A 23,150-nucleotide genomic window follows, 5' to 3' on the forward strand; every position below is an offset into this window, starting at 1 on the left:
GCTATGCCCTCCGCTGCCTGAAGAAGTCGCCAAACCCCTTCTGGATAGTGTACCACTGCCAACTGTGCCGGGTGCTTTAGCACAGAAGATGGACCAGGCCTTAACGATTGAGGAGGTGTGTGCTGCGTTGTCGGGTTGCAAGCTGGTAAGATGGCCGGTTAAGACGAGTATTCCATTGAATATTACAAACGCTTTTGTGAGGCTCTTTGTCCCCTGAACTTCTACGTAGTGGCTTTGCAGCAGGGTTTTTTTTCCCTGCGAGAACTGGATAGCACTACAATCGTGGTCCTACCCAATGAAGGGCTCCTAGAGCTCCGTGTTCATCTTATTGGCAGATCTCGCTGATCAACACTGATATCAAGATTCATGCCAAACTACCAGCAACTCAGCTGGGGAAGGCCCTACCCCACCAAGTCAATCTGGATCAGTGTGGATTTATGTCAGGCTGTAGTGCGTGCCACTTTATTAGGAGAGTCCAAGTGGCACTGTCTTGAGTGGCAGACCTCGACGACATACTGACTTTCCTGCTGGTAGACTTTGCCAAGGCATTAGACACCATGTCATGGGCTTTCCCGGATGGTGGTCTTCGTCAGGCTGGTCTGGGGGAGGGGATTTGCCATATGGTTCGGCTCCTTTACCACTCCCCCACCGCTCAGGTCAGGGTGAATGGGGTTTTGTCTCCAGCATTTCCCATCGAGCATGGCACACGCCAGGGGTGACCTTTGTCCCCGCTGCTGTTTGCCTTGGTGATGGATACTCTGGCGCAGCTCAAACGGTGCGATGCTCATGTGTGGGGCTGGCAGTGGGGGAGTCTGTCTCAAGGACTGCATAGCGTTTTATAGGGACAATATGCTCTAGTTCTTGAGTAACCCACAGCGTTCCAGGCCTCGGTGCCTTAAAATTCTCCAGCTCTATGGTGAACCTGTCAGGCTTTGGGTTAACAAAGGCAAATCTTACCTAGTGGAGGCTAGGGGTGATGCTCTTGACAGGTTTTCGTGCCCTAACATTCCCTCTCAGCATAATTCCTTTAAATATTTAGAGGTCCTTGTGTCTTCTATGTCGGACCTAGCCTGGGCCCTCAATTTCTAGGGTCTGGACCTAAGGCTTGATCGTGACTTCAACCGCTGGGCCACACTCCCACTGAATCCCAGGGGGCACACAGCCCTCTTCAAAATGGTGTGTCTGCTGCGCTACTTCTATGTGCTGAGCAACTATCCAAATTTCATCCTCCGCAAGTGGTTTCGTTCCTTGACCGCGAAGATCACCAGATTTGTGTGGGTTGGGGGCAAGCACAGAGTGCCAGAGTGGCATTCCAATCACTGCGTATGTCTCCTTTTGACGGTGGCCTGGGCATATCGGATATTTACTTATATTGCCTTGCGACACACCTGGTTCCGGTTAATGACTCGTTCATGGCGGGGGGGGGGGGACTTACGATCTGGCATATCGATTGGAGATACACTGGGAATGGATGGCACGCTTGATCTCCTATATGTAGGGTGTCTACCGAGTACTTTGTTTTCCTATACGCAGGTGTCCCTCACTTTTTTGCATCGCCGCCTCACTGGGATGACCCCCCTATGGCGGGAAATGTGGCTGAGTCAGCTGTCAGCCCTAGAGGGCTTTATACCTTGGGACCGTCTTGGGATTCCATATCTTGAGGATGTTTATAAGTGGGGGGAGAGCATTGTGTCCTTTCAGGAGTTGAAAAGCAGGTACTGCTTGTATAACTCGCAGCTCTTCTGGTACCTCCAGCTATGCCACGCTCTGTCAGCCCACGACCTTCCACAAGACTTTAATTCCTGAATACAGTCAGCTGGAGGTGAAGATTTTCCAGGGGACATTAGGTAAGGGGCAACGTCTGCGATTTATCGATCACTGGTTATTCATGCACTGGATGGCCTTGACAGAGCCCGGCGGTGATGGGAATCCTGGGTGGGAGTGCGAGATGAAGAAGACTGGAGGAAGGCTTACATGGCGCCTAGGGAACTGGCGATCTCCACGCAACTGCATATGATCCAGTTCAACTACTTGCATGCGACGTACCTCACGCTGAGGCATTCACAACACATGCCCCTGGATTCACAAGTGGCATGTGCGCAATACGCACTTCTAATGGCAGACTTCTATCATGTTGTCTGGGAATGTTGGGTGCTGCAACCGTTCTGGGAGGAGGTGAGTCACATACTCTCTGATATCCTAATCAGCTCCCTGGAGTTCACCACTAATATGGCTTTGCTTGGGCTGCCAGGGGAAATAGGGGGACCAAGAGCTGAACGTGCATTCCTGAGGATGGCTTGTTTGGTTTCTAAGCTGGATGTGGCCTGTGCATGGAAGTAACAGAAGCCACCGACAATTGGGTGCTGGCAGGCAGGGGTGGACTGGTGCGCTAATCTGTCGTCTAGGCTCATTGCTGCACCGAAAAAGCATGTGTGGATATGGGGGAAATGGTGTGATTATTACAGCCATTGGATTTGAAATGGTAATGTTGTACGTCTCAAGAACCCAAGCCCGCCACAATGTCACTCATGTATATCAAACATATTTTGCATTGTGTGATAACCTGCCTTGCCGTAGCAATTTAATAAAGTTGGTTATATAAAACAAAAAAATAGTAAAACTATAGTTACCCATCTATACCTGCCTCTGTGTTGTTATGGTGGTATAGTTAGACCCCTCAGGATATTGCGGCATAGATTTGCAAATTTTGCGGCACAAATATGGAAATTTTGCAGCATTATTGTGGCACTTTATTATACTTGTAACCATTTATTTTCAGCCTTAAATCAATGGAAACTGGTTTAGCAGAGTATTCCACTTTGACATAGGCATGTTTAAAGTTTCTGAGAGTGTTTGTTTGCTATATTCTCCTTCGTGGTAACATTCTGAATCATAGGTTAAGCCAAGCACAAATGCACAGGGTTGCTAGCCATCCTATTTTAGTGGCATTGTGCTGTCTTGGGGCTAGCAGTTCATAGTCCCTGAGCCATCTGCTGTAGGACACTGTTTTGATATTCTCACTATGTGCAAAAGCCAAACTCAAAGTTTTCCAGCAGCTGCCCTGCGATTACCCTAGATTACCCTTCCACCTCTTCTTCACCTGGCCTCTTACTGACACTATATTTGAAGAGCCCTAGTTGGACATTGGAATCCCACCGTGACATCTTTCACTATAGGTTCTGTTTATCAGTCACGTATCCTCATTAATGAGGATAAAAGAATGTTTTTTGTATGATGGCGTCTGAGTTCGTTTTGAAACCCATCATGGTGAAATTCACTAGATTGTTCCGTAACCAATCATGAATCGCCAACAACAAGGACTGCTGAGTGTGGCTTTGTCGACAAGGGAGACACATAAATGTTATCCAATTCTTAGTCTGATAACCATTTGTGTTCCACCAACAATGAGGTCATCAGAGTGGCTTTGTTTGATCAGATCTGGTTCCACAAGAGAGACCCATTATGACATCACCCACAACTTGAGCCTTTAACCATTCATGCACCAACAATGAGGTTATCAGAATGTTGCTTTATTTCATCGTCTGATTCGACAATCGCGACTCATTGTGACATCATCCACTACTAGGGCTGTTAACCATCCATGTACCACCAACAATGGGGTGTCAGAATGTCACTTTGATTAATGCCTGGCTGTCTTCATTTACTATAAAGCCACTTTTATTAATATTGACCATGTGTGCAGCTCATTTCACAGATTGACCTGTCTTGTCTTTTGGTATTTTTTGAATCACACACCTCAGCAGGACATGGCGGGATCGACTGCCACATTTTACAACATAACAAAATGTACATTTAATTTACTATATATTTAGCGGCAAAAAAATTATATATTTCACCACCTGTATGTTAATGGTAAACATGCGAAGCTGTTCAAATTAAATACTGCGCATGGGAAACCAGACCTTTCCCAAAAGGAAAAACTTGGAACGGAGAGTAGCTCCTCGAAGCTGTGTAGCCAGTGGACATGGTGCTTCGAGTATCGGATATTCATAGCTGTCAACTCCATTCACCCAATTAAAATGAATCAAGAGTGAACAATGATACATTTTGTGCCTTTTTAGCAGCGTTTCCTAAATTTTTCAAACTTTTCTTTCATTTTAACTCTCATAGTGAAATGATTCGGTCAGAGCCTCGGGCCGGTAGGAGTGCCTGTGATTGTATGTAATGTGCCGATGGCATTAAGGCCCAATTATGAAAATGGCCCTGGACTCATCCCCACCGCTCCATACTCTGTAGGGCTCGAGCACTTCTACATAGGAGACCAGAACCACAGGACAATTTTAGCCAAGGTCACTCACATGAATCAGTAAAATAAATATAACAAGACAAAGTGGCCAGATCAAACACATGAGCGGCACTTTACAGAGTTTGCCAGTAAAATGTTACTTTTGTTTTCTCGTCTCTCTACATCATTGCTTTCCCTTCATTCTGTGATGCGAGCGCAGCTCTGAACCCACATGCCGAGCCACACATTAGAGAATGCAAGCTGTGAATGCATGTCCTGCAGGGTTGTACGGCATTTTGCGGCCGAAAAGATAAATATTGCGGTCATCGCCCTCCTCAGCTGATTTCGTGAATCGCTAAATGCTGGAGGGTCTGTATAGAAGAAGCACATTTAAGTATTCTAAAGTGTGTGTATATTAAAAACGTTTTGATGCAGAAACCATTTATACTAGTCCTTAGAACAGCGTAGCTCTTTAACACTACTCCTTAGAACAGCGTAGCTTTTTATGCAAGTTTATATGGATTTACACTACTAAACACAGACTTCCTGGATGACAATGGCCAGTCTTTGTAACAATTGATGCATGTTCATATCCTTCAGCTGGACGTGCAAGTAGCCCTCATTACGAGGGTTTATTTCTGGCAGTCCTCAACTGGTAATTTCACATGCACCCTCCCACATTGAAGGTGAAAAGGTTTGAAAGCTGTTGAAGTTGTTGGTAATATAATGTAGATTTGAAAAGTGAAAGTACAAATGATATTAAACAGGTGTGCTCTTCCTTTTATATGTTGTATTAACAATTTCAACAGTTTTGTAACTTAAGAAATAACCCTTCCATATAAAGCAAGCATGCTAACATAAGTTAATAGTTTTCTTTTTTTTGTACATGACGTTATAAGATTCTTCTTTCATGATTAGCCCCATTCTGTTGCTTACTGGTACTGCTGTTTTTTTAAACCTCGCACATTGGGGCACTGCTGACCAGCCCCCAAAGTACGTGCACAGACCACTAAAACATAGTAAACGTGGCTAATCCCCAGTTTGCATATTTAGCTTTCCAATAAGATCTAGTATATGGTGCATAAAACACCAATGGAATGGAAGGTTAAATGTCTCTTGCAGACTGTAGCATATGTTGTGCCATCCATTAGGCTAACAAGGAAAATGTAGCTACAGGTCTACATGCATAACTTGACTGCTGCAGCGTTTAAACCTGTAGGTGAAGGTGTCAAAATAACCCTTTTTGACAGAAAGGGACCCTACGGTTATATATTAGTCACCCCTAAGCATGCCTTGCTGCCCACAAGTTGGGGTGCCCAGTATTTAAAAGTGGAACATGTTAGAAATTAGGGTTGGCCTGTTCCTACATTAACTAGCCTGGAAAAGCAAATTTGTTAGGGCTGTGCCTTTTCTATAAGAAAAGTTATAGTACAATTAAAATACATTTTTTTAGTATCTGTATTTGTATAAAATATTTGATGTGCAGAGCAAGCTAGAAAGTATATTAAACCATTATTGTGATGTTAATTAAAAATCAAATTCACTGGTGGTTGGATTTTTTATAAATACACAGGAACAGTAACTTTTAGAATGTTACACCTTTCCTGCCAGAAGCTCTAGTAGATGAATATTAGACTTTTTGAAGCTACCTTGCCAATGCTACCCTTAGATGATGTGTGAAATAATGCTTCCAGACCTGAGACCATGGCAGAGGCCTGACTGGACCTGATGATCTGAGTGAGATATGCAACCCAGCCTAATCCAAGAAGGACAGTTGAGGTGGGTCCAGGAACATCACTAACTTGAAAGGGACCAACAGAAGGCCTGTTCTTTTATAGTTTAGGAATCCGGAAGCCCTGGAAAAGAGGGACCTTTTGAACCCAGGATACAATTTTGCAATCCTGGCTTCCTTCACAGTGGAGGAGAGAGTTAGCCCTAGAACCAATTTAGTGTGGATGATTAGGAGTGGCCTGTTCTTTACCCTAGATACACCCCTCGGTGTGCCACAAGCCTTCTTCAGGAGAAGAGAGGTTTTGCCATGTTGGATTTCAATGAGAAAGGTGCACTGTGGGCTACTTTGCAGTACAGTAAACTGGATGTGCTGGAAAAGAAGGAAGAAGTACCCTTTGGAATTTTGTACCCATTGGTTTGGGAGTCTCTAGGAGCCACTCACCACCCAGACAATTAATTGAACAGAAGCAGCACCTGCTCCCACATCTACTCGGGACTGCGAAGTGGACTCCAAGGGCCAGTTGGCTGACCTTCTGTGTGGCTATAAAAACTTCAAAATCTGCAACATGTGTTTTCTTGTAGCCACCAGGTGATCAGTGGCAAATGGATTGTTCTGGTGAACTCTGCTGGTGTGGGTCTTGGTCTTCAAGTGCTGTCCCTTAGGTCCTGTGAGCCTCAGGAGTGGCCAAGGGGAGCTAATCAAAAAGGTTGGGACTACGGAAACATTCCACCTTTGGAGGATTGCCACTAACCAACCAAGGCTATCTGCTGAAGGCCTTAGCAAGCAAAAAATAAGGCTGGTCCTGATCTCTGAGCTTTTTGGCGCCCAAAATAAAACTTTAGCAAACCATCACAGCTAAGGTATCAGGCTTTTGTATGATTTTTCCTGGCTAAAGGTTCCAGGCTGGTCCAACTGGAGATTTTCATACTCCAAAAAAAAGACTAAGTCTGAACATAGAAATATTGAAAGTGCGAAAAGTATCTAGTCGACAAGAGGTGTTCCAAAAACAACAGACTCGGCGGGACCTCAAACAACATCCAACTTGGAGAGAACTTCATCAGATACAGACTTCAGCATTTCCCCTTTCGAATTCCTATTAAAAAAGCCTCCCACAAAAGTTAACTTTTTGGTCTGGGTTTTCGTACTAGGCTCAGCTGCTAGTGGCGCATTGCATATGCTCTCAATTTGAGCGCAAGTCCAGATGTACTGCTCCCACAGATGCTATGCTGTGTCTTGGTGCTTTTTTGACTTAAAAATGTCAAACATTCTACGATCCCCTTTTTGGATTTTGATTGTTTCGGTGTTTGTGTCAGTTTTTTTATTACATTGTTCTTGATTTGTAGGAATTGGTTGTTGGATTTCTTTTTCTATTGTCTTTAGATTTGTTTTTTTGTTACTGATTTGGTACTGCTAAATACTTTACAAAATTTGCTAAGTTACACCAGCCCACTCTGTGTCATAGCTACCAGAGGTTGAGCCCAAGTTTAAATTATTGAAACTGTGTGTTTGACATGGAAAGTTGTGGACTTATTACTTGTAGTGGTCTCCTCTCCAGCTCAACTAATAGTCCATTTTCTTACAACATGTTCTTGTCATTCAGTCTTATGATTGGTTAGTGTACCACAGTAGAGTCATGGAAGTTGACTAAAATTAGTCTCCCTTTTCCTTTACACAAATTGCACATATTCAGAGTTACTTGAAAGCAGCTAAGCTGAGATTTGCTATGACCGCAACAGTAATCCGAAGACTCCTACGAAACGCAAATGTCTTTAGTTATATTTTTCCGAGTTGCCTTAGAATACATGGTCATTGGTTAGTAAGAAAAATGTTTACTTTGACTATGATGTATACTGTTGGAATAAGAAATGTATATTTCACATGTATAAAATGTCTAATGTTTTTTCTTTTTCTCAGTGGGAAGCAAAAGTTCAACAAGGAGAACGAGAATTTGATCAGATCTCAAAAACCATACGAAAAGAAGTTGGAAGGTTTGAGGCATGTATATTTGCTCCTAAGAGCACTTGTATTTTGATCATATGCGGAGTCGTAGCATCATTGCAATGAAACTTTGTGTTTCATGATTACTAATCTACATTCATTCATATTACAGAAACAACGAGTAAAGGACTTTAAAACTGTTATCATCAAGTACTTAGAATCATTAGTCCAAACACAACAACAGGTATGGTTATTGTTGACATTAATATTTAAAGATCAACATTCACTGGCTTTTTATTTCATACTTAACTGGCAAAGCTTAAATTATTTTCATTTGATGATAAGTAATATAGAACTCGAATTTGTAATGGGTGTCCAGTTTTTTGGGGGGTTTTTTTAGAACTGATTTTGAAAAGGCATGCAGAAAGCAAAATAACCTCTGATCAAATGTTTGTTTAGATCACATAAGAATCCAGTGTGCAAAACTGATGAATAACATTTTATAGATGTATGTGTATGTAAGCACACATACACAGAGATTAGTATGCTGTTTATTAACATTGTTAAATGTGGGACGGATCGATTGTTCAACAGAGGCGAAGCTTCAAATGTGTCATGAGGTTCCTTTGCTCAAGAATGGTAATAAATAGCATAATGCAGTCCGTGGATTTGCATGTACGGTTTGTCATGCTGTTCTTTCAAATGAATGCACAAATAAATCCCCTGACGGAAAAGATTTCTGTAGAGTATGTTGAGAGTAGCAGTAAAGGATACATCTGCTAACCAGGTTACATGCAATAAATAGAAAATAAGTAATAGATGATATCAGATGTGAAGCATACTTCTGTGTGTCTGAATATCAAGTTAACTTTATTAATTACATAAGGGTATTGATCACACAACGAAAAACAGGGTCAAACAGTTGAATCTCACTTTTCCGTAGTAACACTCAGATCAATACTTGAAAGTCCCAAAATTGTGACCTGCGGTGCCACGGGGATAACCCAATAATATAGAAAAAAGATTACTTTGAGGCAAGGGATTTGTACCTCCTTATAATAATTGTAATGATCTCTGCGTCAATGTTTCTTTCCCCAGTTGTCTTAAAAGTACATGGGAACATCCTCAGGAGCACTGGCCATCCAGCAAGAACCTACCACTGCTCTTTCAAGAGACTTCATGGTGGTGTTGAACCTAAAAGACACTTAATTCCACTGGTACACTACCACTTCAGAGTTTTACCCTTCGAGGTCACTACAGCTCCAAGCGTGTTCACAAAGTGTCTAGCAGTGGTTACCTTGAATCTGTGCAGAAACACCATTCACATCATTCCATATCTAGATGACTGACTAATCAAGGGTAGCAGCATACAATATCCGACAGATTCAGCCAATCCTAGGGTCCATCACAAACACTTTCCCTGGGAAAGCATACCTCAACCAAGAGAAGGTGATGGCATTCCAAAAGCTGCTGCCTCTTTTTCAGAAAGGATGTCCTCTTACAGTAATGATGGTAATATGGTTATTAGGGATGATGGCTTCTTGTTTTGCCATAATGCCTCACACCATTCTAGATAAGCACCCAATTCAATTGTCACAAGCAGAGGGTCAGTGGGAGGATCTAGTGTTGGTAAAAAACAAAACTCGAAGCGCTCTACTATGGTGGAACAGCAACAAGTTGTTGCTCAGCCGGCCTTCCCTCGACCCCTTCCACATGTGACTGTTACCGCAGACAAGCTTACCTCCAACGCATGTCTGTTCTAGGCATCTGGACCCCTCAATACCAGAGCTATCAGATCAACTACTTGGAGACCTTGGCCATCTGCCTACCCCTAAGCGCTTTTATCAAGCTCCCTAAGAGTTTCCTCCAGCTCTTATGGGGTGCAACAGTCCTCATAAAGATGGACAACATAACCATGATCTACATCTAGGAATAGAGTGGGACTCGCTCCCCCAGCTGTCTGCACTCATCCAGGAGATTTGGCATTGGGTCATTCACAACAACATTACTCGGTCACCAGAGCATTGAAGGTTGTCGGGGTGGGGACAATGTTGCAGACCTGCTATCAACAAGTCCATATAACCGGAACTGAGCTCACCTATACTCCACAGGTACTCCATTGGTGGGACACCCCGAACATCAACCTGTTTGCCATTCCCAAAATCACAAATTGCCAAAGCTTTGCCTCTAGGTGCCCACACCCAAAATCCATGTGCAATGCACTATGGATGAATTGATCTGGGAAATTTGCTTACGCTTTTCCGCCTTTCTCTCATCCCATATGTGGTAAGGGAAATGAGACACTAGTTCATGATGCTCATCCTAGAGGTGCCGATCTGGGCCTGGCAAACTGGTACTTCCATGCTCCAGAGATTTCGGTCACCCCACACAAGAAATAGCTGTGGAGGCCAGACTCACTCAGCATCATGGTCAGCTCAGACACCTAAACCCCAAACAGCTCAGTCTAGCAATTTGGCACCTGTGGTCTTAGAGGTTGGATACCTTAAGCTCCCGTCGCAATATGTGCTTATTCTGCATGAGGCAAGCAAGCAGGCTAACCACCTGCTATGCAGCAAAGTGGAATAAGTTTGTCCACTACTGCATCACTAAATACATAGATCCCTGAAGATCTCTGTACGAGGCATTATCTGTCACCTGTTATATTTGTAGATTGAAGGATTGGCATACAATTCAATCTACCTACAACTGACTGAAGTTGCAGCATGCATCCAAAACAGGGAACATGTGTCCTCTTTTCCAAATCCCTGTCATTAAAGCCTTCATGGTATACCTCCTAAATCCCCTCAAGGCCATATTGTATTATAATTGCATTTATATAGAACTTACTACCCCAGACGTGGAACTTAAAGGTGGTTCTCACACAGGTCATGGGCCCACCGTTCGAACAACTCTGCTAATGTGAGCTTCAGCTCTTGTCATGGAAGGTGATCTTCTTGATAGCAGTTACCTCTTTGAGATGCATCAGTAATTTGCAGACTTTAAACTTAGAATTCGCTTTTATTCAGTTCCATAGGGACAGGGTGATCATTAGAACCAGTCCCAAATTCCTGCCAAAGGTAGTCTCTCATTTTCACATTTTTCAAACCATTGAGCTGCCTGTCTTCTTTTATTACCCCGACGGCATAGTTGAAACGGCTTAACACACACTTGATATTAATGGGACGCTCATGTAGTACATTGACAGTACTATGTCCTTTCGTAAGACAAAACAAGCCTTTGCTAACATCATGTGGGACACCCCATCTCCAGGTGAGGCACTGCGATGTGAATTAAGTGTTTAACAAACCTGCAATGCCAAAGCCTAGTACACACAGTCTGTGCCTCCTAAAGCACCTTCCTTCCGCTAGAAGGGAAACACTCTGACATTTATAGATAATATCCATTTAGGATACATTTTTAAAACTGCCACATGTCAACTCCACATACATTCGTGAAACACTGCTGTGTGGTCCTTCAAGCCTGTCAACAGACTGTTAAAAAAATAAACTTGTTCCAAACATCTGCATCATCTGATCGCTAGCCACTGCTTTAGGGATAAACTGCTTTACAGTCTGTGCTGAGCATGTGCAACTACAGCCACACATGCTATGAACAGAAAAGGTTTCCCTGTAACCAGGTATTTGAAGTATGCAGTGCTGTAGATTCACATGCATCTACCCTCCTTCCTAGAAGCCTGAGATGGCCACAATGCTATTGTCTTTGACACTACACTCCACTTACACTACTCCCCTGCTGAGTGGAAAACAATCTGAGGTGTAATCTTTGTCCTGGTGCATTGTAGACTGAGGGAGGAGTTGCAGCAGGTCTTGTAACTGCAAACCTTTTAAAAGAAAAACAAGTTGCAAATGCCCAGGCCCAACACTGGATTGCAGGAGTATGCATAGTATGGAAATTTACATCTCTACATGTTAAGAACAGATGGTTACAGTTCAGTAACATTTGCGGAAAAATCTGCGCAAGGCCTTCAAGAAAAATTCCAGTTCGTTAATCCTTTAAATATTTGTGCAAACAGGTCCACCATTTGGTATTTTTTGTGGGCCCTAATGTGGATCAAAGGTCTGGGGCAAATGTGGGCGGTAGCATTCTGTGCATGGCCCACCCACTCTGGGCTTTATTGGACACATCAGAGGAATGAAGAATTATTTTTCTACTCTACAAAAAAACTCAATAAGAGATCTGAGGACCAATAGTAAAATTTTGTTGGCAATCTTAGGGAGAGCAAATACGTGCACCTCTAGGTCCCTGCAGACTAAAGGACATTTTTTTTCTTCTTTAAATGAGGGACTTATTGAGGTAATAATTGGAAGACTTTGGGGAATGGCATGAGTAACTGGTTTGCTTTGGACACAGCTTAAAGCTGTGACGATATTTTACTCAGAGCATAGGGCCTGGTCAAATGTCTGTTTCTGTTCAATGTACTCTGGGTATATATAAAGAATGTGTTAAGCTGGTACTGTTGGCACAGGCATGACCAAAGGCCACATCCTGGGCTCACTGCAGTGACATCACCAAAATTATCCTAAAGCTGTAATAACCATCACATCTGGGCAAGTGTGGACTCTTCCCATGCTTGTGGACAGCAGACACTTGGATGCTACAGAACACTTGAAGCTCAGATCCTAAAATTTAGAGCTTGGCAAAAATTATTCCACCACCATCTGTCTAAGGAAATTGGACCTCCCGCAAACATGTCTACTCATCTAAAGAAACTAGGCATGACCAACTGAATGATCAAAAATGCATTTCCTCCATTGCGTCTCTGAGGGTTCTCTCCTGTATAGCTTCAGCTCTGCCATGCCTCCACTCGCCAATCGCATTTATAGTGGGTTCTTGGGACATCTAATCACCAAATTTTAATGGATCAGGAATGCTGCAGCTAAGCAAATGCTAAACTTGAGCAGATACACCCCACCTCAATGTCTCTCACTGGCTCAAAGAGTTACATATAGAGTTCTGCTTCAGATACCACTGAGCAACGGCACTGGACCCATGTCTTCAATGTAGAATGGCTCTGCCCTTTATCATCCCCATTTAAAAATAAAACAGTCTTGACTGCTGATTATTCTTTGTAGAGACATGCAAGCTCCGGGATATGCACCAGAAGTAAAGGAAAAAAAAGACATCCAACAATTACTTAGAATTTAGTAGGGCCTTAAATACCTGTCTGTTCCTGAACAATAATACTGTTGGATCAAACCGACACCTACTACCGATCTGAATATGCAAACTGCACACTTACTTCTCACACACCTTCGCTACATTCCTTACAGAATTGCACCATGGCATGCCTGTTAAAACACAGTTGGAACATCTGCAACGCTGCTTCCAACAACCTTTCAACCGTTAATAACAAACTGAGTGCATACTCACTGGCCCAACCAGATAGTTCTTTGGGCCACATGTGGACTAAGAAAGGACTGTATGAAGGGCAGTATACATCATTACAGTAAAACATATGCTCATTAGAATTCCCTATGGTTTGTATGTAGAGAAGCAAGGCTGCATCTTCCACGATCTCTACTGTTACTAGATTACCTTGGAGATGTCAATGAGTATTAAAAGGATAGCATGACACAAAGAAATGGCACTGTAGTTGCAAATACTGCCAACGTATATTCCAAAATTTCAGTATGTGCTTAGAATGTGCCATTGTATTTTGAATGATATGGTATTATAATGCGGTACACTACATGGACACTATATTCAGTACCTTCTTGGATACCTTAACAGCTTTTCATATTTCATATACAGCCTTTTATATATTCCCCCAGTGTTGAATTTGATTACCAGTCTAAATGAAACCCTTGTCATGAAGGGGTCTATTTTTTAAAGAATTATGCTCTTATTCATATGTTGGTGTAGTCTACATCAAGGAAGCATGTGCAGCACTCAAGGTGATGTTGGTGCACTGTTCCCAAACATGCTGTTTTGGCTGTTAAGACTTTCTAAAATTAGTGAATTACACAGATCAACACCCATTAGGTACACCTTAGAGGAAAAATGTTGTGTATGAAGTAAAAGCTTCAACTGGTGATGTGATTGTAAAACTATATTTGATCGATCCTGATTTACCTCATTTGAGATTCCATAACTACTTGGGTATATTCATTACAAAGGCTGTCTGACCTTCCTGGAAGCTTCTTACAAGAATAAGATGTAGCCTGTGAAGATAATTGTGGTTGCGCGGTCATGTACACATTCTTACACGAGTTTTCTTTATTCTGGTGGCTTGTCAGTGTCACCTTTTAACACTGCTGCTTTCATTGTAATCATGGGTCTTACTTGCTTTATCTGTACAAACATAAGCCTCTCACCCAGCCTTGGTAATGGTAAAAAAAAAAGTTTAATCATTCTCAGTCGTTTGATCGAATGAGTCAAAGTGAGTAGGATATAGTAGAACCTTCCCCAGTAATCAACAAAGTAGCTCCTAACAAATCTCACAATGTTAGACCCCGTGGAACACCTTTACCTCCACAAAAAAAAAATAACTTCCACAGAGCCTGGAGCTTCAGGATCTTCTGAGCCTTTCTCCTCACACCCTCATCCGTCTCTTCTTTTAACTGATAGAACAAGCCAGTCAGCATTGTCATTCAAAGATCAATCAATCCGACCAGTCATCCAATGATTACACAGCAGTTAAGAACAATAAAGTATCACACTCAGCAAGCAGGGCACCATAATTCTAACTACTTCAGCTAAATGGCACATTCATTACATAACTTGTCTCCATTGTGAAAAGGCAGCCTAGCATTCACTTTCACAAATAGCAAACCAAAATAAGTTACATTTTCGGAATAGCCAAATAGACCAACCTGGTGCACAAAAGTTTTTTTTCATCTTACATGAAATATATCATTGTCGTGTACGATGGATGACTTGGACATATGGGTCATACGTCACCCAGGCCGTGACCATATAATCCAGGTTAAGTGTCTTTGAAGCTAGAAAAGGATAAAAGGATCTTGCATTCAGAAGACTACAGTACTGACCTGCACAGAAGACACAGTCACTGCCTTCAAGAATAAGATAAAGCTAGGCCTGGCTGAAAAATGTCCAACAATATAAAAAAAAAAACCAACAACTATTCATTGCCTTCCCAAAGACACCCACCCATCTTTGATCTCAGGGCTAGCTTCTTCTGCCCTAATAGACAGTTTGGCCACAGGTGATCCATTACATGCCTCTATAATTCCTGCACACCCCCATCGCCCTTTGTTTCCCCCACCCAATCTCCACCACCCTGCACTCCCTTCACCCTCTGGCTTCCAATGCCTTGGTATCGCAGCCTAGGCAGCTTTAAATAAAACTAATCAAAAATGGGAACCACTGCCCGGTCGTGTTAGAGCATGGACAAGCCTTTGGTCAGGAATCATTTGCCTGCATTCAAGAATGGACATGTGGGTAGCAAAGCTGGGCTGCTAACAAAAGCTAAAAACTGTGCTGAATCCAGATCATTGTTGCTTAACGTTTGTGATGATAACACAAAATATGACTTTGACATGCTGCATGACTAACAAAAGGTCAGCTGTTGGAATGCATTTGACATGCTTTACTGAATCTCTGGCAAAAACTTTGATACTCCAAATCGGTCCTCCGTTTAGACCTATTATGCCGGACGACTACACTCTTTCCCATGCTATTTGGAAATCTGGTGGAGAAGGCAAAGCTGTTCATTTTACCCAAACCTCCTCATCACCTGCCTACACCTCTCACAGCAGTGTAATAGGACTGAATGTGGATGTTACCCTCAGAAAATCTACAAAGCCAGAACACACTACCCCCCACAATGGTCCTCCAAAGCATTAGTGAAATAATTAGAAACACTTTTCATACAGATGTTTCTTGAATGTAAATACTTCTTCACCTGTTTAGAGCAGGGGTTGGCCACGGTAAATGGCCATAGGTCAGTCCCTGCGCTTTACGTCCCACTGTATCTCCACCCGTCCTCCAAACCCCTTTTTAGGTTGAGCCTAGCGCAGCGCGCATGCGCTGCTCTAGGAAATCGACCTCTTGGAATCACTTCAGCTTTTGTAGAAGCTCGTGCGTGTGGTGCTCACACGCTATTGGCCTTTACGTCTGGCTTCAGCACGCTATTGGCCAAAGGCATGTGGATGTCCCACCTTTTCGGAAAATGTTTACTCCCACAGCGTTTTGCTGTCGGGAGCGAGCAGAGGCGCGCAGGCTGCCATCTGTTATGGATCGTGTTTCAAATTAGCGGGGTCGCTTTCAGTTTCACGGCCGCGCTGGTTCCCCTTGACCCAGCTTGCTTTCTTATCCTTCCTCTTCCCTTTTTCCTGCTCGGTGTCCCCTCTTCCCACCCCCCCCCCCCTTTATTATCCCCACCTCTCCGCTCTCCCCTCTGACCTGGCGCCGGGCTTCTGAAAATGGGTTAAAGAGCTGTTGACCTCCACTCGATCATGGCCGCGCGGCATGAGAGGCATCGGGGTGCTGCGGGGAGACTGCAGATCATAATGCAGTGCTGTGCGGCCCGACCCCGTGCGGCCCCGACCCCGTGTGGCTCACCACCGCGGCTGCCGGACCCGGCGCTCAGAGAGACAGTAGTAGTGCGTGCCAGACAGGACTGTTGATGAGCTCCGCTGCCTTACGCGGTAATGCACCCCACGGTCCACAGTGAGCGACCGACACAGCCCGGGCTGGACTGGAGGCAGAGTCACTCAGAACACCCAGACTTAATGCGGCGCACGGAGTGGTTTGTTCGCTTCGCAGCCCCAGGGCACCGGGACCCGGCCTGACTGTGAAGTTGAGCTGGCCGGGCCCAAGCCAGCCTGATGCGGTTTTCCGGTCCACACAGAGAGAGAGGAGCAGGCAGCGGACGTCGCGTGAAATCCTGAAATACAGCTGCTCTCAAGCTGTCTGACTGCCGGTGAATTCCTTTCAAGTAAGAGTGTGCCTAGCCCTGGAGACAGTCAGTGAGAGGCATATTATAAGAGTTACTGGTAATAAACTTGCAAATCTGTGTTTGGCTTGCCTTCCGACCTCCTACAAGTTCCACGCACACAAGTCACACCAGTCAGTGGCACGCACACAACAGTCACACCTACACAACAGTCACACCTACACTTGCAGCAACATTATACAGACCTCCACACAGAGCGGCCAGTCAGTGACACGCACACAACAGTCACACCTACACTTGCAGCAACATTATAAAAACTTGCACACAGTGTGGCCAGTCAGTGACACACACACACAACATTCACGGCATGACAGTTTTCTCAGAGCGGCGGGCTGATGTAACATAATTTCGCCATGCTGGCCTAACCGTTCACTAGACACTGTCTTACTAATGCCACTGCACATTATCTATCATTAACCTTCTACGTGCACAGCGCCACCGTTGGATAGTTTTCTCTTGAAACTGGAGAACGCATGTATTCTTATAGGAAACTTTCAAATTTCATTTTTCATGTTAATCATTACATTTTTTAATACGTCTGTTGTACCTGGTTCAGTTTAGCAATGGTGATGGACCAGAAGTTACTTTCATGAAAGTGGCACAGGGATTCAGAGTTTTTTTGGTGGTGGCTCTGAGATTACCACGCATTGTCATTGATTAACTGTTATGGCTTAACAAACCGTTTGTTTTAATTGAAATATGTACTAGACATAACATTCAACCTTATTCACCTATAGTCATGCTCCCAAAACATGTATTTTATTGGTTATTACGAAGCTAAATACATCTGCCAGATGACCCTGTTAGCAAAAGAAAGTAGGTCAGTGATCTTGTGTAGCCACACCCAGGAACGCCACAGACTCTCCCCATTTCAGCCCCGCAGTCTCCTCTCAGGCTAGCACGGCTCCGCATTTCGGCCCCACTGTCTCTCGCGCTGGCTCTGCCCGGCCCTCTCCTTATTGCACTGCCCGGACCTGTTCTTATTTTAGTCCCTGGGTCTCCTCACGCTGGCCCAGCTCCTTATTTCAGTCCCGCTGTCTCCCCAAGGTGGCTCTACCTGGCCCTCTCTTTGTGGTGCTGACCGGTCCTGTTCTTATTCCAGTCCCTCTGCCTCCTCTTCACTTTCACGAGTACCCTTTCATTTATGTGTCTCACCCCCCCCTTTACTCTGACATACTACTACATTTCTGATTACTAGTCTCCACACATACTGCTCTGTCCTCGATTCACTCGAGCGCTACCACCCTTTCTTAGTTTTTTTTCTTCACATTCTCCTCTATTTACAACCATCCTCTTCACCCACACCCTGACCAGCTGTTCCGCTGTTCTTACTCCAGCCCCATCTGCACCTCAGGGCTGACTTCCTTTTCTCTGCTCTCACCCCTGCCTCCTCTTCACCCTGGAACTGACTTCCTAAACACTTAAATAGTCCCAAAGGCGAGACCTATTGGCTGTGCCAATGCTTGTTTAACATGGGGATGTATTCAGACCTTCCTCTGGTCCCAGTGCCACTGAACCAGCAGTGCACATCCTTTGGCAGTGTACTGTGTGATATTGTGCCATCCCCAATTCCACAGTGCTCACTGTGCATTGTCTTGCCATGCATAGCTAGATTGTGATTCTTTTTAGGTCTCGCCTAGCGTTGCAGCGCATGATCTGCTCGCTCGGCATGATTTATTGTTAACGAGGACCTTGAGAAGAGGGCTTAAAGCCCCACCCCTCATTTCCATTGGCTTGCGTCACCGTTAATGCTAAACATTGGCCTGCCATTGGAAATGAGGGTTTTTTGTTGACGCCCTTTCGCCTCCGATCTGGGCTGGGTCGTCTGCTTTGCTGCTGTCGCAAAGCACTTTATCTTTATCGGGCCATGTGTTTCTAATTAGAAGCACATGGTCCCATAAGAGATCGATGTTTGTTTTTGTCATGCTTTGCTGCAGGCCCGGTGTGGAGTGGAGAGAGCACAAGTGAATGTGCCTTTCTCATCGAAAGGAGAAAGGTCGCTTTTCTCCTCCAGTCCCAGGCCCTGTGTCATTTTAGCCTTAACCTCGCTTTTTGGGAGGTGTTTCTGCTCTGCTTAAATTCTTTAGTACTTTATCCTCACTGCAGCTCCGAAAGTGCCATTTATATAGCACTTATTACCTCACAGAAATAAACATGCAGCTTGTAAAGTGTTTTACTGCTCATGGTAGATTTGTGCTGCTGCTGATTTCAGTTAGAAATGCTGAGTCAGACGATGAATTTGTGAGGACGAGGATCCTACCTCACTTGATTAAGGCCACGGCCTTAGGTTTATAGCCCTTGCCCTTTATACCGCATTTTTCGAGATGCCTGTGTCCACGCCCCATTAAAGACTCCCCGCTTTTTGATCCCACTTAAAGCCCTGCGTTGAACCTCTCTCGGCATGTTTGCTGACGCACCCATGGCTCCTGGACCCCCTGTCCCCGGGAGGGAGGGGGCGCCTTCCACCTGGATGAATGCGTTAATCTGGGCCTTTGGTGATGTTGCAGGATGAAATACTTTACAACGTGCTCTTGGATGCTCTTGGTACGGAGAATGTTAAGCGCTTAGAAGCCGTATTAATGACACGTGCATCGCCTGGCACCAGGGATGTTATTCCAAAGATTGCAGACCAGGGCTACTGGTCTGGTTTAAAGAACTGTCTCAGGACGTATCATATGCCCCCAAAATATGTGGACCGTGAGTGTTATATAGTGCAGTCATCCGCGCCTCTTGGGCGGGAACACTGACTCATCGGCCGCCAAGCGCCTGGAAGCACACATCAAGCACTGATATTGACAAATACAATGCTGAGAAGGCGATGAAACCTTGGGTCATTGCAGGATGGGACTCGTCATAGGCCGGTTGATGGAGCGCACAGCGCTGGGTGTCCAGCAGGGGTCACTGCACCTCGGAGGAGAGGGTAACGGGTAAGAAGCACCCTGTGCCACGTTCAAGACACCGAGGCCACTAAGTGCCATCCTAGAAGAACATGCCAACATCCCGACTGCGACCTGGGGGTGCCCTGGGACTAGGGGGAGGGGGCACCAGTGGTGGACCTACAGACCTTCATAGGATCAGGCCCAAACATGCCAGTAAAGCACATCTGGACGCCCTGGTCTTTCTCCGCTTTGATTGTCATGTCAACAAACCAACACAGCCAGAGAAGGGATGGGCAGGGTCCGGTCTTCTAAGAGGCCCTGGTCCACGGGAGGCATCGAGAGCATCTGAGTGAGAGGCGGGCTTCTATCTGCTGATGACGACGAGGACTATGACGTCACTCAGTAGAGCAGGCACAGCGATTCGGCACTCTGCACTGGTGCATGCACAGTGATTAGGCGTTGGGCCTCTTAAGCAGGCACTGCGACTCTGCTAGTGGAACAGCCACACTCTGGCAGGCGCCGAGAATGGACCACTTGGGTAGGCATGGTGTCTAATCAGTCTGCTGGATCACTGAACCAGCACGGTGATTGGACTCAGCACCACTACGGCAGGCAGAGCAAAGAGCTGGTCCTGGACCACAGTTGTAGCATTTATATAGCACCAACCAGGGCTTTAAGTGGGATGAAAAAACTGGGGGGGTCTCTCATAGGGGCGCAGCCTCTGTAATAAAGCGCGTAGCTCAAAACACATAAGCTAAAACTCTGTGCTTAGCGTAATGTCCGACCACTGGTATTTTGCTGCTTCTGTAATTGCATCCATATATCTAATAAAATGAGTGACATCACACCTGCCACAAGTCAGGACTATTGGTTTTGTCAAAGGTTGTAAATGGCAGAAGATAAATAAGCAACAGCTATGACTTCGTTGTATATAATATTGAGAATGCTTCCCTTCTTGTGGGAGAGGATGTGGCCTAAGGCTAGAGCTGCCCACCTTTGAGCAGAGAAAGCAGGTAGGAGCCTCACGTGGGCTCAACATCCTGTGATTCAAAACATTAATATGTCGTTGTATAATGTAACTGGTGCTCATGTTTGCCCTATATAAAACTGATAAATGAATATTTTTGAAGTTACATCGAAAACGGTGATGGATGGTACTATTGCAGAGTTGAGCTTATTATTTTTTTCCCACCTTGAACGTAAAAATGGAGAGCCCGGTAGGGACCGTCTCAGCATCTGCTTTTAAGAACTGTTGATGCTGGGCACCGGCAGGACCCAGCCCACTTAAAGCCCTGGCGCTAACCAACCCTTTGTGAGACACTTGATAAATCTTACCCGTGTATGGTTATTAGGGTGTTGTTTTTTGTCTTGACTATGTGGGAAGAGGTTTCATGTCGTACGTGAGGGGCTAAAGAGAGGCTCGAGGGCAACTGGAACCAGCACAGTAACTGGGCGCTGGCTGCACCACCAGAGGCACCCGGCACACTGAGTGGATCTGGCAATGTAGAATTCACGGCAACTGGATTTTCTCTCCTGGAGCGGGCATGGCGAGAGGGCATTGAGCAACAAGAGCACCTGGCATGATTGCTGGACAGCCTGCTGCAGGAGGAGGTGTTGCACTGCATCCTGCCCTAGTGGGACAGGCAGAGTTTTGGGGACCCTGTGCAACAGGAGCAGCCACCAGGACTAGACTCTACGCCACTTGCAGCGGGCAGCGTGACTGGACTGTGCCCCACAGGAGGAACGTGACATGGCTGAGTCCCTGCAGGCAGAGCCGGTACAAAGACCACACAGTATGCCACTGGAGCAGGCTCGGCGTTTGAACACGGAGACCCATGTAGTGCCGGTGCCCGGCACCTCTTGAAAGCATTATTAAGCTACAGACGTTTTGTGTTCCAGCTATGGAAGCCCCAGAGGATCGCTCATTAGGTGGCCCGAGTACAGAGCATCGATTCTAAAGCTGGGCGGCGTTGTAATTAGGCAACAAGGCTTTTGCCTAGAAAACCTGTTAACACTGCCAGGCTGTAGGGGTGTTTTAGGAGTCAAGTGGGCTGTCCAACACCCGACGACCATCTTCACAACCCCGGGTGTGCAGTCCAGTGTCAGGCAGGCACCACACCTTTCTTCTGCAGCGCTTCGTGTTTGAGACGTCCCTGCTACAACAAAAATGTTGTAGCTGCTCGTCGGAGCCTGGACTGTACCAACTGTCCGGCTGGCTTTACGTGTCCGGGAATGACCGACGTACAGGCTTGCACACTGATTAAAGAACTGTCATCTTATTACAGACATAAACAGACTTTAAAACGCATCCATTGTTTTTACAACAGTAAGAAAGCTCAGTGTGTTGAGCATCTGCAGTATGAATTTGTTCGTTACCTGTGGATTTCCGACAAGGCCGACCTTCATTCGCTCTAAATAAGCCCCACTAAGTTTTCCAACTGTCTGTAACACCCATGATTTCTATTTGTGGGCGTCCGTGTTTATGGCCTATATCGTGATAAAACCTGGGGTTCCCCTTGTGTTTCCTCTGATGTACTAGTGACTCGACAGAGACTAGCCGGCCAATCAGAACACAGCTTGAACCTAAATAATTTAAAATAATGCATGGCCCGTCGTGGAGGTAGCAACCGTCGTGCACGGGCAGGGTAATGTGTGTGTGCATGTTACCAGGGACTGCACTGTTCCATGTTTGGAGTTCTTCCTTGGTTTAAAATCGCAAAAATTGACAGCTAATTTAAACAAGCATTTGCATTGCACTAGGTCTCGCATTTGCGAGATTTTGAGCTATTGGCATTGTAAATGACAATGCCTTTTATTTATGTGTTTAAAAAATCTGCAATAATAAAAGGCATTGTCATGTACAATACCATTAGGTCAAAGTTTCGAAAATGCGAGACCTATTGCATTGCAAATGCTTGTTTAAATTAGCTGTCAATTTTTTTTTTTTTTTTTACAATTGTCAGGATTTGCTGAAAAATAGATACGTCATTTGTCAAGAAATATGTAAACCCATTGAGAAAAATGCAGACTATTTTATTTTTGGCAGTGCTGTCTGCCATTCTGCGACATCCACATTTTACCGGGATTAGTGGATGCTCCCTCAGTCCCAATGTATCACGGTCTGTGTTTTTTTCAGGATGCAGAGTTTGGTGCCTAGCATTCTGCAGTGGCTGCTGCAACAAAACCTTTCAGTTGTTCCCAGCCAATCAATTTGCCAAGGTCGTCAAATCCTCAGATGAGAGCAAGACAACAGGTTGGGCGAGGGGAAAAGGCCCCTCTTCCAAATGTATTTATTTATTTTTTAAATGTATTATCCTCTGAGGATATATCCATGAATAATCAAAAAAATAGATGGACAAGCTATGCAATAGTAAATCAGATATTCAATGCTCTTTTTTGTCTGCTGTATCATCAACA

General features: G+C 44.8%; 1 protein-coding gene across 1 annotated transcript in view; it reads left to right on the forward strand.

The window, feature by feature from the left end:
- Positions 1-23,150, forward strand: part of SNX2 (sorting nexin 2) — a 556,635-nt gene that overhangs the window by 526,743 nt on the left and 6,742 nt on the right. The window contains exons 13-14 of the mRNA XM_085632673.1: positions 7,893-7,973; positions 8,089-8,160. Coding sequence (XP_085488799.1) covers positions 7,893-7,973; positions 8,089-8,160 — 153 coding nt within the window. The remainder of the gene's footprint in view (positions 1-7,892; positions 7,974-8,088; positions 8,161-23,150) is intronic.

This window comes from Triturus cristatus, chromosome 2_1 (assembly GCF_964204655.1).
Source record: "Triturus cristatus chromosome 2_1, aTriCri1.1, whole genome shotgun sequence".
Classification (NCBI taxonomy): Eukaryota; Metazoa; Chordata; class Amphibia; order Caudata; family Salamandridae; genus Triturus; species Triturus cristatus.